The sequence below is a fragment of the Bidens hawaiensis genome, unplaced genomic scaffold, assembly GCF_021521415.1.
Source record: "Bidens hawaiensis isolate Kalapana, Puna unplaced genomic scaffold, B.hawaiensis_p1.1 tig00074630_1, whole genome shotgun sequence".
Taxonomy (NCBI): domain Eukaryota; kingdom Viridiplantae; phylum Streptophyta; class Magnoliopsida; order Asterales; family Asteraceae; genus Bidens; species Bidens hawaiensis.
In genome coordinates, this window is record NW_027502943.1 from 627 (window position 1) to 15,591 (window position 14,965).

General features: G+C 33.3%; 1 protein-coding gene and 1 pseudogene across 2 annotated transcripts; both read left to right on the top strand.

The window, feature by feature from the left end:
• The first annotated feature begins 258 nt into the window (after nucleotides 1-258).
• LOC143606398 (ribulose bisphosphate carboxylase/oxygenase activase, chloroplastic-like) lies at nucleotides 259-6,117 on the top strand (annotated as a pseudogene). Its single transcript, XR_013148744.1, has 13 exons — nucleotides 259-718; nucleotides 1,554-1,639; nucleotides 1,721-1,730; nucleotides 1,947-2,009; nucleotides 2,251-2,364; nucleotides 2,698-2,759; nucleotides 3,023-3,077; nucleotides 3,308-3,509; nucleotides 3,955-4,061; nucleotides 4,718-4,773; nucleotides 5,045-5,137; nucleotides 5,504-5,643; nucleotides 5,831-6,117. The product of XR_013148744.1 is annotated as a ribulose bisphosphate carboxylase/oxygenase activase, chloroplastic-like (transcript).
• Nucleotides 6,118-8,135: 2,018 nt separating this feature from the next.
• On the top strand, nucleotides 8,136-14,650 carry LOC143606397 (serine/threonine-protein kinase BLUS1-like). The gene is made up of 19 exons (XM_077082172.1): nucleotides 8,136-8,288; nucleotides 8,711-8,965; nucleotides 9,450-9,574; nucleotides 9,648-9,692; nucleotides 9,819-9,900; nucleotides 9,996-10,064; nucleotides 10,142-10,312; nucleotides 10,414-10,479; nucleotides 11,231-11,299; nucleotides 11,373-11,492; nucleotides 11,572-11,615; nucleotides 12,177-12,353; nucleotides 12,992-13,059; nucleotides 13,178-13,233; nucleotides 13,305-13,346; nucleotides 13,581-13,688; nucleotides 13,785-13,833; nucleotides 13,927-13,973; nucleotides 14,066-14,650. The coding sequence occupies exons 1-19, from the start codon at nucleotides 8,136-8,138 to the stop codon at nucleotides 14,177-14,179; spliced, it is 1,860 nt and encodes a 619-aa protein (XP_076938287.1). The 3' UTR covers nucleotides 14,180-14,650.
• The last annotated feature ends 315 nt before the right edge of the window (nucleotides 14,651-14,965 follow it).

Consider the following 14,965-nt stretch of genomic DNA (forward strand, 5'->3'; position numbering starts at 1 on the left):
TTACTCATTAATAATTTGTGTCCACTTGTCAATAATAAATTTTATATTGTTAAAATAGCTCATAGCTTAAACCTCATAAAAAAACAGGTGACAAAAACTAACTCAAAATTATCCTATATAGAAACCGTTTCCACCCAAGGTCGGTTCAGCTCATTTAAAAACCTTGGGTGGACTCGTTCAGCTCCAAAGACATCTTATACCCGACCCATTTGTGTAGCAATCCGGGTTAAAGAAAAAGAAAGAATAGTGGCAGTAGTGTATGTGGCGCCAAGTGCTCCAAACTGATTTTCTAACGATAACGCCAATGGCCATAACCGATTAATCTCCGATCCAGCAAACAAACAAACCCTAATTAAATCAAGTCAAATCAATGGCGGTTTATTGCAACTTCAACACCACCGATCTCACATCATTAACCCTAACCAAATGCCCCAAATTTAACTCCAAAACATCATCATCGTCATCTTCTCTGTCAGTCCATAAATGTTCACCGTTTGTTGTCCGATCAATCGCTACTTCCAGTGAGGACGGCGGATCAGTTGGCGGTGAGAAGAAGAAGAAGAGACTGTCGGAGCAGTCGTCATGGAGACGAAGGACGCCGAAGGAAATGATTACTTGTATAGGCTTGGTAAAGAGTCCGATAACTTGAATATAACCGTTGGTGCTAGGGCTGGTGTTGTCGATGACCTATTCACCGGAAACTTCCTCGGCAAGGACTGTACGTCGTCGTCGTTTCTGTTTTATGCATTTAGTAATGTATGAAATTCAGTGTTTGATTTGTCTATTACTTGTGCTATTTTACTAATTGTGCTTTGAGATTATAAAATTAGGGCTGGATTAGTGTTTATTGTCAGTTTAGCGATACAATCGATGAATTTGAATTCCTAGACATAAAATGTATGAAGGAAGCATCAATTTTAGGTGAAAAGACATTAATGTATAAATGAAATATGTTCTAGCAAACCATAGAGACACTTTGAGGAGAAATCTTATACTTAGAGCTCCAGAACAACAAACCTTCACAAACTGCCACATGAGCTCCACCTCGGACTCTAAACTTCCTTCACAAACACCTATTTTCTTCCACAACAACAAACCCCATTAAAAATATTAAAATTATATAGTGTATGTATAATATTGTTTGTGTGTGTGTGGAGCCAACACTCTCATCCGTCAGAGGTCTGCAGGCCCGGACCTTTACCGGATGAACTTTCTCCACATCAATGCTTGTCTGGCTACTTCTTGTTCGCTCAAGCCACATCAGACGAATGACAATTGCAAACTTGCGGCTGATGATGCTCTTATATGTTATAGTACTATATGGCAAATTCTACCAAAAATTAAAAAAAATTTAAATTATGTCTAAAACTTTTGAAATTCGTTATCCAAGATTTTGCATGTTTGAAGGAAGATATATTGTGATTGTGATTATCTCCAATTTTACTAGCTTAATATGTTAAGAGCAAAATAAAATAAATTATTTGTCTAAGATAATGTATGCTTCATATTCACAATGGTCCATTAATAATAATTTTACTATTGTGGCACTGCAGCTGATATTGTGTTTGATTATCGTCAAAAAGTAACGAGGTCGTTTGAGTATCTCCAGGGTGATTATTACATTGCTCCAGCTTTCATGGTATATATGTTTAAACAGTGAACAAATGCTGGCAATCATCACATGTATGATTAACGTTTTGCCATTTGTTTTATTTCTCAGGATAAAGTTGGTAAGTTCTGTTGATCTAGTGATATTCAAGACGCTGAATGTTTCACTCGAAAACCACTGTAACATTAATATTAAATACTCTTATGGTTTTTGGTACTTAACGAACATTGTCAACATCAAGTTACATTCAGACATACTGTTATCTTCTTAATGATACTTTTCTGATCAAAAATTCTTGGTTCTCATGGTTTTTCTGCTTATGTATTTACTTGTGCAGTGGTCCACATTGTGAAGAACTATCTTGCGCATCTTCTTAATACCAATGTTCCATTGATTCTAGGTAAATATCCTTTAAAGTTCTATTCTAAGAGAGAATGTATTAGAAAAATGATCATGACAGGTTCGTTTTTATTAGAGGTGCAATTTTGACCTGTTAATTATTAATGTGTTGATTTAGGTTGCCTTATGTTTGATTCCTTTCATGTCACGCTTATCATGCTATTAGATGTAGCATACATTTTAATTATCTGTAAAAGCTGTTATACAGTCTTTTATATAAAAAGTTGTGTTTCTTTTAACAGGCATTTGGGGAGGAAAAGGGCAAGGAAAAACATTTCAAACTGAACTTATATTTCAGGCTATGGGAATTTTGCCTGTGATCATGTCTGCTGGAGAGTTGGAATCAGAGAGAGCTGGTAAGATGTGTTTAGTAAATAATTAATGTGTGAACTATGATTACAAAAAGAATATTGTTAGAATTACAATCTGAATCTTTGAAAAAAATGATTTACTAAGATGGATGCATTTGTTTTTGAACGGCAAGGTAGATGCATTAATGCATTACAATTGTGACACAATTACTTATGAATGAGTCAAGCGAGGATGCTTTTTTTGTTATTTTCTGGTAAAAAAATGTAGTTGATACACATTTTGTCTAATTAAACTCACGTATTTTGTATTTTATCCGATCGAGAGCGTGTGTTTTTGTAAACTTGTGAGTTGTGAACACATTTGTTCCAATTATACAGGAGAACCAGGAAGACTGATACGTGATCGGTATCGTACCGCATCTCAAGTGGTTCAAAATCAGGTTAGAAGCTTGACCTCTTTTTCTTTTTTAACTTTTTTAATATTTTTATTTATCCATGTGCTTGTACTTTATTTTATATTTGCCACTTATATACTTTGACTGGGTTGACCTCATTATTTTGCCCAAGTTTCTAAATGTTTGATAAATAGTCATTGTGTCAAGTATGATTACAAAAATTACAATATTTAATTAAGATTTAGGAAGTTATATGCATTAGAATTACCTTTTTAGACAATTGACCCGTTTCCTTTTGGTTTCTTTAGGGGAAAATGAGCTGTTTGATGATCAATGATATCGATGCAGGTCTTGGTAGATTTGGTGAGCTACAGTTTAAATTGGATTGCAAAATCTGATTGGATTAAAACTATCGTGTCACGTTTTAGCTCGCCTCTGATGGATTCAATACTTAAATTATGCTGATCAGTTGATCATCTCTCCTGACTCTCCATACTATCTATGTTTTTTAACCAATCCACATTTCAGTTCATAGATCATAATGTTAGTAAATCTTATAAATCAATAGTTATATTCATTTAATTGTTGTTCAGGAAACACTCAGATGACTGTCAACAATCAAATAGTTGTTGGCACGCTGATGAATTTGTCAGATAATCCTACCAGAGTTAGCATTGGACAAGATTGGCGGGACACAGATATTACAAACAGAATTCCTATTATTGTTACGGGAAATGATTTTTCAACATTATATGCTCCCCTGGTTCGTGATGGGCGGATGGACAAGTTCTACTGGTGCAGTTATTTCTTTTTAATTTAACCTTTTCTTTTAATGTTATTATGTTTAAGTTATAACATTGCCAACTTCAAGCTCTCATTGTGATACGGGTCCAGTTCAGCCAAAACACTTTTTCTATCCAAAAAATTACCCATTTTTTATCTGGAAGACTGGAACACATTTACTTTTGCCTAATCTTTTACCAAAACATTTGTATAAATAATTAGTGTTTAATATGAATACAAAAGTTGTAATATCAGCTATAATTACATGTTTGGCCCACTAGATTTCTGAGATAAAAGTCATAAAACATAACCCAAATTGACCATTTGTAAGTGAAAACGAATGCTATGTGATGTTAATTTTATCAATGCTCTAGTTAGCAGTTTATTTACCTGTTTGATGCAGTTATAAGCTATCTATTCTTCAAGAGTTTTCTTAAAAATGTTGTTTATGGAGCAGGCAGCCTACGCTTGACGATATCATAAATATTGTGAACAGAATGTATGAGAAAGATGGTTTATCAAAGAATGATGTTGAAAACATAGTGAAAACATTTCCTAATCAAGGTATATGTTACATTATCATTCTGTATTTATTTGACATCCATACATCATTTTCCTTCTCATTACTCATTTTTGCATGCTTTGATGTTGCAATGCAATGTAGAAGTTACATCACACATGCATTTTAATCTTACCTTTAATAGTTTCTTGTAAACGAGATCCCAACTGAATCAAATTCCCTGTACGAAGATAACAATTATCAATGTAGGTGGCATAATGGGAGGGTAGTGCAGATTGGTTATCGGGCCAAAACAGTTTGGGTCAAACAGGAATAGTCATAGTCATGGAAACAGATTGATAGGGTTGACTGGCAGAGTGCAGACACTCTACCTGTCCATTTCTTTTTTGAATTTCATAAATAACTTCTCATAACCACCTTCTATGTGTTTGGTAATTAGCAGTCAAGAAACCAATTTTTGTAGTTCATGATTAATAATCCTTTCGTTTTAATCCGGTTACAAATTAATTTTCAATTGTCAACCAAAGCATTTGCCTTAGAGTAATAAGCCAAATTTTTAAATAAAACTATTTAGGAGGTTGTAAACAGTTGAGTATACTTTTGACGACTTTTAAATAGGTTGACATGTTTCCTTTTAACCAATTCTGATCCACAAAATACGTATATTATATGACATGCATTATATTATTTCTATTGGCAGCCTTGGACTTTTATGGAGCCCTTAGGTCCCGAACATATGACAGCTCGATCTTGAAGGTAGTTACTATGCTCCCCCTATTAATTGAGTGGCCTATGGCCTATACATACATTATTCCTTTTTCTTTTAAATTAAAACAATGGTATTTATAAAATATAAGAAATGAAAATCCAAAAAGCATGTGCTCATGTGCTGTGTGCCGGTTGGCCCCACCCGACCAAAATCTGTTCTAACCGTTCCCAACTTAACAGACAACCTGCCCGGTTTTCCACCTCTACACCACTGTAATTAATTACAGAAGTAATTTTGACACTCAATTTAATTTTGTAGTGGGTTAATGATATTGGTGGTCCTGAAACTATTGGAAGAAAACTCCTCAGGCGAAAAAAGGACGAAAATCTCCCTGTGTTTGTACCCCCAAAGGTAATATGTGAAAAGTTTTGTAATTTTGTTACCTGATTCAGTTAGTATTTATGTTGCTTGTTTCATATTATAAATGCTGAAAAAGAAGAAAAGAAATTAGATTATGTGGTTTGGTTGAAACGTAACTGTCCTAAGTTAATTAACACTTTAGTTTCATTTCAAAGTATTAGATTAGACTCAGTTAGTGTGTAATACAACTAATTACAACATTATTCAATATCAGCGCATGACTTTTAAAATATGCATTCAAACAACCCCATACTCAAGATTATTTTGTGTCCTTCAAATTCTTTATTTTTTTGCTATTTAGTTCTCAATTTTTAAAAATGTTGGATTTCAACTGTGTAATTTGACTTGATTATTCAGCAAACGGTGGAATCTTTACTTGAATCCGGGTATTCACTCATCAAAGAACAGCAGTTGATAATGGAAAGTAAACTTTCAAAGGAGTACATGAAGAACATGGATGATTAGCAATCACAAGCTGTAGTAAACATTGACTACAGGTGACAGTTCTGACCCGTTTAGTCATCAATTAATCGATTTCTGTTCTGTTTTATCCCAATTGGGTGATATTTATCAAATGCTTGTGGGTCAACCAGTTCCTGTTTTGACCCGTTAACTGTAAATCTTGCCACCTATGTTGTTGCTTAATTGCGATTCCATATGTTTGATTGTGTTTCCTTTTTCCAGGTCAATTTGATGCTGAACCAAGATGCAGCTGCAAACAAGGCACGTTTTCCTGTATAAATTTAATTTGAATTGTTGGAACACTGATTGGATCACCAACTTTTGTCAAATTTTGTATACTACTTAGAATTAGAGAATTTTCTGAAAAGTTTTGAAAATATATTTTGATTGGTCCTTATTTGAAATATTCAATAAGTTATATTATATGAGATCTGATTAACTTCACAATTCGTTTCACAACCAATAATACATACTGAAAACCGTGTAATGTCTTTGTACCTATTGCTTTGAATATGATACACAATATGGTTATGTACTGGTTATGTAGTTGTCTCTGTTTCTCTTCACTTACCTACGTATTTATCAAATCTGATATAATGGGGCACCCATCTCAGAGTCAATAATATATTGAGTATGTAGTGCATAAGTGTCATGTATACATTCAAAGTTACAATTAGATGGAAGAAAAGTATGTATTGAAGAGCCAAAAGAGAAAATATTCTTTTACTTTCGATTAGTTTTAACACAAAAGTATCTTTAGCAAACTTAATGTTTTTCTTCAAAAAAGTACATGAAAAAATCCATATGCTCTTTAATTTGGTACAAGTTGTGCTATATATTTTTTTAATGACGGTTTAAGTGCATCAAAATACATTACAAACATTAAAATACACTACAATGATCTAGAACTAGGGCTGTAAACGAAACGATCGAACACGAACAAGGCCTTGTTCATGTTCGTTCATTAAGAAAATATTGTGTTCACGAACGGTTCACGAACACTTACCGAACGAGATTTTATGTTCGTGTTCGTTCATTAAGATAATTAATGTGTTCACGAACACAAACGAACACAAATAAAATCGGTAGAGGATGAGAATAAGACCGATGTATTAATCAATGTGAATATTGAAAGCCTGTAAATGAATCGAATGAACACGAACAATAGCATATTTGTGTTCGTTCATTTAACTTTATAACTAATCAAACAAATATTTATGTTCATGTGCGTTTATTTAAAAATGGACATTTGTGTTCATTTATGTTCGTTTGTTTAAAATCTAAACAAACATAACTAAACAAAGATAAGCGAACATAAATAAATATATATGAACCAATGTGAATGAACACAAACAAACATAAACAGACTTAAATATGAAAACACATAAATGAACACAAATTATCAAATATAAAACCTTTAAGACATATCCAGATAATATTTAATTATTTTCTATTAATACATAAACGAACATAAACGAACGTTCATGAACATAAATGAACGAACGAAACATTTGTTTATGTTCGTTCATTTAATTAAACGAACACAAATTTTGTGTTTATGTTCGTTCGTTCATTAAATAAACGAACATAAACGAACTCCCGCCGAACGGTTCATGAACAGTTCATCGAACGTTCGGTTCGTTTACAGGCCTATCCATAACCCTCAAAAGATAGAATGCTATCAGCTATTTCAGCTTCTAACGGGATACTACTAGGAGAAGTAAAACTTTCTTGGATACCATGTGTAGTTGCTTTAAGCCAGCACTATCGGTTCCGTCTTTACGGCACAATCAAAAAGAAATATTTATAATCAAAGTAAAGTTGGAAGTTGTAAAGTGTTGGGTTTAAAAGTGAAAAAGTTTTTTTTTTTTTTTGACAAATTTGTAAAAGTCTGAATATTTGTGGAATTTTCAAAAAATAAAAATAAAAAAATCACATAATATGATAAAAAAAGAAAAAGAAAAAAAAAGAATTCAGATATTAAGTCTATTACGCTTGTACATCCTGCATTGACGATTGTACATCTATTTATTTATCTAATTATCCAAATTGGTGAGAAGAAGTGGCGGGATTTTAGCAAACAAATTAACGTTCGAAGGGCGATCCGTTAGGTCCTCTCTTTCTCTTTCTCTTTCTCTCTCTAACAATTACTCTCTCTCTCTCTCTCTCCTCCGTCACGGGAAAGCAGAGAACACCATCATCGGTCTCGCCGTCGTCAATGTCATCCATCATCAATGCCTTTGTAAGCTTTTCCTTTATTTCATTTTATTATTATTATGCAAGTCCTATCAACTAATCATATCCATAACTATATCTATCAATGCAGCCCAAGGCCTTCATCTAGCTAACCTCTTATTCTGATTATCATGTAACTTACCAAAATCATCATGTTGTTTCTTTTATTCATTATATACGTACGTACAGTACGCTGTTTAGTTAATTAAATTATTATGTACGACTCGATCTCTCTGTAGAATATTTCGAATCCGTTTTGATGTTTGGTGCCATTTGTAAGCGATTGGTTAATATGAAGAAGTATCCTATTGGAGCTGAGCATTACGATCTGTATGAGGAGATTGGCCAAGGTGTTAGCGCCTCTGTTTATCGAGCCAGGTGCCTCGATAACGATGAGATTGTTGCTATCAAAGTTCTAGATTTCGAACGTGGAAATTGTGATCTGGTATTTATTATTTATATATCCTAATTTGATTAATATGCAATTGTTTTAATATTGTTTGTTCAATTGTGTTTAGGTATAATAATATATTTTATTGATTTGGCTGTTTGCAAGATTCAACTCATAGGATTCATAAGATTTAATTACAAGGAAAATACAAAAATATCAGCATTAAATTACAAATTGTTAGGTCTACTGCTGTTCTGTAGATGGTTTATGCTTTTTAATTGATAGTTCGATTATTGTTTTTTCATGTATTGTATATTGTAGAAAATGTTAAACTTTCAGTCTTAATAACATAACTCTTAACTCATATAGCTAGCTGAAACTAGAAACCTCTGTTGCACATTTAGAAAGGAATACCCAGTTAATGATGTATTGGTTAATTGTTTATTATTGTTGCTCATTTGTTTATCTGTATCCAGAACAATGTATCGCGTGAGGCTCAAACAATGATTCTGGTTGACCATCCAAATGTTCTTAAATCAAATTGTTCTTTTGTAAATGACCATAACCTATGGGTTATTATGCCTTTTATGGCCGGCGGTTCTTGTCTCCATATGTTGAAGGCCTCCTATCCTGAAGGTTTTGAAGAAGTTATTATTGCAACTATATTACGGGAGGTGTTAAAAGCGTTGGAGTATCTTCATCATCATGGGCACATCCATCGAGATGTTAAAGTGAGTTTTCATTCCCACAAAGTTCCAAAGTTTTTAATTTTGTATCAACTATGTTTTTTTTATCTGCATGTACAAGCTTCTCTTCTGTTAAGAGATATATTTACAAGTTAGTGCTTGTTAGTTTTGCATTGTTTTGATGTAATATGTTTGTTGGAAAATATTAGATCATAAATACAGTTGCACAAATATAGGTGCTCTCATGTGTAACATTGTACTCCTATATTCCTTTGGTTATGCAAAACTATAAAGTATACACGCATGAAAGCGTGATTACATTCTGTTTTATGCAAAACCTTTGTGACACGATTTATTTTTATAATATGACAGTTTTCATAATCAAAATTTAGAACTATGTTTAGTGTATGTCTGAATTTAAGTTTATCTTGGATTGTGTATAGGGAAAGTAAAGGGTATTTTCTAGTATGCTATTTCTATTTAGAATGAATATAAATTCTAATATGGTCAGTTTTTTCTGTTTTGATAGGCTGGAAACATTCTCATTAGCGACCAAGGTGCAATTAAGCTAGGTGATCTTGGTGTATCGGCTTGCTTATTTGATGCTGGTGATAGACAGCGTGCAAGGAATACATTTTGTGGGACACCATGCTGGTACTGTTTTTTCTACACTAGTAGTTCTTATTTTAATTTAAATTTATTAGCTGGAGCTTTTCAATTTTGCTAGGATGGCGCCTGAGGTTATGGAGCAATTGCATGGATATGATTTCAAGTCAGTAATTTTCCTTGACCACATCAATATCTTGTCTTTGTTCAAGAAACCCATAATAATGAAGTAACAATAAACTAGTCAGGAACATCAAAATGTGGTAATTATTCTCCTTGAAAATTTCTGCAGGGCTGATATATGGTCTTTCGGTATAACAGCTCTCGAGCTTGCTCACGGGCATGCTCCTTTCTCTAAATATCCCCCAATGAAGGTGCCTTCACTTTACACACACACACGCGCGCTATGCATTGCATTAATATGCATTCTTATGAGTTTACATGAAATAAAATACTTATAATATTGTAGGTTTTGCTAATGACCTTACAAAATGCACCTCCTGGTCTTGATTATGAGAGCGACAAGAAGTTCTCCAAGGTAACGTGCTATTTTCTGTAGACCCTTTTATTTGTAAATACATTTGACCCGTTTCTTGCTTTGTTTTCTGTTTAAAGTCTTTTAGGCAGATGACTGCAAGTTGCCTGGTTAAAGACCCTTCAAAGCGTCCTACTGCAACAAAGCTTTTGAAGCATTACTTTTTTAAACAAGCTAGATCAAATGATTTTATACAACGTAAGCTTTTGGAAGGCCTACTGACAATTGGTGATCGCCTTCAGGAAATCAAGGTTGGTGTATAAAATTTCTCTGAATTTTCTTTTGTGTTCTTATAATATATGCTTTTATTCTCTCCTTGAACTGTGATAATAAGTTGATTGTATAAAAACAGAGAAAAGATGAAGATATGCTTGCTCAAAAGAAAATTCCAGATGGGCAGAAGGAGGAAATTTCACAGGTAAGCTTTTGCATATGTAGCGAACACATATTTATTTTCTTATGTTTCTTTTAGGTGGGTCTGTGTATGAAGTATAATCTTGATTTTACATCTGAAAGGTTGTTTTGGTCCACTCGTAAAAGTTGGTCTTTCGTACAGAATACTATTAGAAAGAATGGTGGGAGATTTACAAAAATATTGGTGCGTTTTTCGTGTGTGATATATGATTCTGGGCCTACAATTGGTATCAGAGCCCAGAAGAGCCCAGAATCGTATATCACACACGAAAAAACACATCTATATTTCGTAGAAACTCCCACGATTCTTTTCTTATATTAATATGAACGCAAGACCACTAAACCCTTTGAACTTTCACAAGTGGACCAAAAAACCTTTCACATGTAAAATCAAGATTAAACTTCCAACAATTATTTTTTGGAAGAGAATGAAACTTGTTTTTAGACTCATATTTTAAGTAAAATCAAGATTAAACTAGTTTTTCCCCAAGCTAACCCAACTTACCTTATGTCTTTTTTTCTTTTCTTATATGAACTTATTAAACCCTTAAATTCTTGGTTCACTCATATAGCCTCTTTTACAATCAAGATTAATGCCTTCAGTCTGGATTGTTTTACTTCTTTTGGGCTCCTAGTTTTTTTTTTCTTTGGTTAGGTTCCCATTTATTCATAATTGTTGTTGAGGTAGATGAAGGTGAATGGATATAGTACTATTAATCAAGTTCTAAATAGTTATATATATAATTTTCCTCCAGAATGAATATAAAAGAGGGATCAGTGGTTGGAACTTTGACCTTGAAGATGTGAAAGCACAGGCTTCCTTGGTATGAAACTATAAATTCTTTACATAAATATGATCTGTCTTTATATCCTAATAGCCAACCTATGCAATAAAAGATCCAAGATGAGGACTGTGCACCTGAAAAATTTGGGAGATTCAATTCTTTCTCTGGGAGTGAAAGGAAGCTTCAGCATCAGTTGTCATCCGTGAGTGAGGCTTCAGAATCTGCTGAAGTTGTATGTCATATAGCCTGTTGATAAATTTTTATTTGGTTTGTATTTTGGCTTTAGAGTAATGGTCTTAAACACCTTGTAGGAAGGATCTGCTCCACTTGAATACTCTGCTTTGGGTTTCTCTATGTATGTCCAACTTCAAGTAAATTGCACTGTTTTACTTCAAATCATGATGCATGATCCAGAGGTGGAAAAATTGACCCATGTACTTATGATTGGGCTCAATTTGGGTTATGGTTTGTTTCTTACTACGGATCAACCTAAAAGTTTTAGCTCACAGAGAAACTGGTCAAACCGGGTCAAACAAGCTGAAAGTCTTCCACAATGGTTTTAATGTTACAGCCTCTTTAATCATTTTATTTTTAAAAAATTAGAGACTTCTTATCTACATGCATACCTCAATGGAGACAGAAATTTGAGTATTTAAAATTAGATTATTTTTGCCATAATGTATCTTTAAATTATATTTCAATAACTGAGTATTTGTATTTCATATTTAAGCCATGATGTTGTTTCTCAATCATATTTAGAGCATTTACTATTTATAGGATAAAACGGACGCAAAAACTGCTTCTCTTGCAAAGTATTATGTACTTAAAGTTGTTGCATTTAGTTAGCTTATATTTATCTCATTATTATCCTCTGGATTGGTTTATTTATTTATTTCTGTTTCTTTCATATGTTTAGAGGAAAAGCTGAAGATGAGTTAAGTGCTGCTAGTTCTTCCAACGGGCACATGGTTTCCCAGAGTTCTTCTCCTCGTGCTGCTAATTTAAGCGAGTTTAGTGGAAAACCATTTGATGGCATTCCTGCTCATTCTCATCATAGAGCAGCTTCTTCTGGATGTATTGGTTCATTTGATAGGTATAAAATTCACATAAATATAGCCAAAGTACTTTTGGTGTGGTTGGTTTGAAGGTTTGGCTTTGACTTTTGAGGGTATGGGTTTGATCTACTATGAGTATATTTGGCTTTATGGGTAGGCTGCATTTGAAATCTATACTCATTATCATTACATCTTGTCATCAAACCCATACTCATAGTGGTCATGTGCGCAAACCAAACTACACCTTTGTATCTTGATAACTGATCTAAACGGGCCAGGTTGACTTGAAACACCTTTTGTTTCGATATATAAATGTTTTGTGAATATTTAGTGTCATATATGGTTACAAATACCATATTATTTCAATAATAAACTACTTTATGCAAATCTTAAAGGATTCGTAGCAAGACATGTACACATTTTTACCTAAAAGTGTATATTTAGCTCATAAAACTTTCTAAACCTATCCAAACACTGGATTAGTATTGAAATAATATAATTTTCTAGTCTTATTTAATAATTTTGTATTGTTATTTAACGCTCTAGTTTTTTATAATAATCATAAAAATTTTGGACAAAACGTGTTTCAGGTTAACATGAACTGATTATACCTGCCGATTTAAATATTTTTTTTTTCTGTCAACTCTCTTGTCTTTGCTATTTTACAATTTTCTAGAGTCGCAAGCTGCAATGGCACACGATCATTTCACATAGACGATCATGTCTCTAACTCAGTTTCTAAAGGTTAGTAATAACATTGCTTAATACTCTCGGAAGCCTTTTCATTTTATCTTATTTCATTAATTATTGTATTTATGGCAAGGGTAGTTCTCTATTATTAACTAAAATAATGAAACAGCAGGTGTTCAACAGAGAGGGCGTTTTAAGGTTACATCCGGGAGTGCTGACATAAATAAGGTAATTCAGCTGTTTTATATTTGAACTTCATCTTTGAGATCTTTATGTTGAAAACCGCTATTTTTTTGCAGGCAACTGTACCTCCTATGTTACAGAAGAGTCACAGTATGCAGGTTTGTATATCTTTCATAAATTCACCCAAACTTTTTAGGGTTTTTGTAAGTGAAACCAAAAATGGTTACCCAAAACAGAACTCACACCAAGTTATGTTACATTTTCATGCAGTAACTCCCTTTGGTAAGTGAATACAGTACCCAGTGCACGTATTCAAACGGGTCAGTTTGAATGGGTCAAACGAGTTGAAAGGCACCCAAATTATATTTTTAATGCATTCTTGTTCTTTATAGGTAATAAGCAGCCAAAGTCACATAGGCCATCATACATCTGCGATGCCCCAAAATCATCTACCGTTACCCGCTCTGCAGTTTATTTTGCAGACAAATACTCTTCAGAGGGTATGTAACAGATACACATGTATTGAAATTTTAATGTTTGTCTTCGGGATCTTGTTTCACTCAAAAGTTAATTTTTTCTAAATGTTAAATTTGCAGGATTGCATTTTGAGTCTAATGAAGGCAAACTCCACTAGCGATTTTATAGGTTGGAGGGATACACATATGTGAATACATTTTATATTACTTTTGTTTCATTAATGTTTTTATTACTTGAGTGTTTTAACTATCTTTATTATAGATGGAGCCTCCTTACCAACACACATTCCCATATCAGATAAATCCATGGTATGTACACATGCAAATTCACTTATAACAATCTAATTCAACTATAAAAAGTAAACTAAAAGTTTTTGATGATGTTATTTTCTCATTCACAGCTGGATGCAGCAAGCAGCAATCGGGAAAAGGAATTACTAAATGAAATAACTTATTTACAATGGAGGTATGCACATGTTCATAGCGACCAATTTATTTTTATTGGAGTTATTTGACATAATATTTTATTTTCTATACATTTAGGCTCGCATGTGCACAAGAGGAGCTCCATAAATGTCGAGCTGAACATGTACAGGTTATTTTGCAACCCTGCCATGCCTATTCTTGAATTCCAATAAGCAGTGGAAAAACGAGAGTTTTAGGCGGGTTAGAAAACGTATTTGGCTTGAAACGGGTCAGGTTGGGTTAACTCAAAAGCAAGTATTTTACAACTCCGCTTAATACGTTACAAATGTGAACTTTAATGATGTGAGTAAAAAACTATTTAGGTGGTTAAAATTTTACACTTTGTGTAAACGAGTCGAGCTAAGCCCGAGCTCACCTAAGCACGAACTCGGCTCGTGTAATAAAAGAGAACTTGAACTCTACTTGGGCTCGGCTTGTTTGTTATTTACTTGATTTAGTTATTTTGTTTATGTACATTATAAATATTTTTTTTTATGTTTATAGTTACATAACATGTATTATTTGATTATATTTATCATAGTTAAAATTTATATAGTTAAAAGCTTGATAAGTGAAGCTTGGCTTCCATCTGGGCTTATAGCAATCCTTGAGTTGCTCACAAGCGGTTTGGCTCGTTTACACCTTTGATTCAACTCATTTGACCCGCTTCTTTTAAAGCCACCTTTTTAATTTTTATAAATTAAACTTTCTTGGAGATAAAACATAACATGAATCGACACATTTATAAGTAAACGGGTCAAACTTTCACCTCTCAATGGATTATATGTTTTTGGAAATATCAAGTTGTAACATGTCATCTGCAGGTATGAACTTTA

Bases quoted from the DNA above. Each gene is read 5' to 3' on its own strand.
- LOC143606397 (XM_077082172.1), top strand. From the start codon at position 8,136: ATGAAGAAGTATCCTATTGGAGCTGAGCATTACGATCTGTATGAGGAG. The intron at 10,480-11,230 runs GTAAGCTTTTGC...ATTTTCCTCCAG, and splicing joins AGAAGGAGGAAATTTCACAG to AATGAATATAAAAGAGGGAT. The intron at 11,616-12,176 runs GTATGTCCAACT...TCATATGTTTAG, and splicing joins TCTGCTTTGGGTTTCTCTAT to AGGAAAAGCTGAAGATGAGT.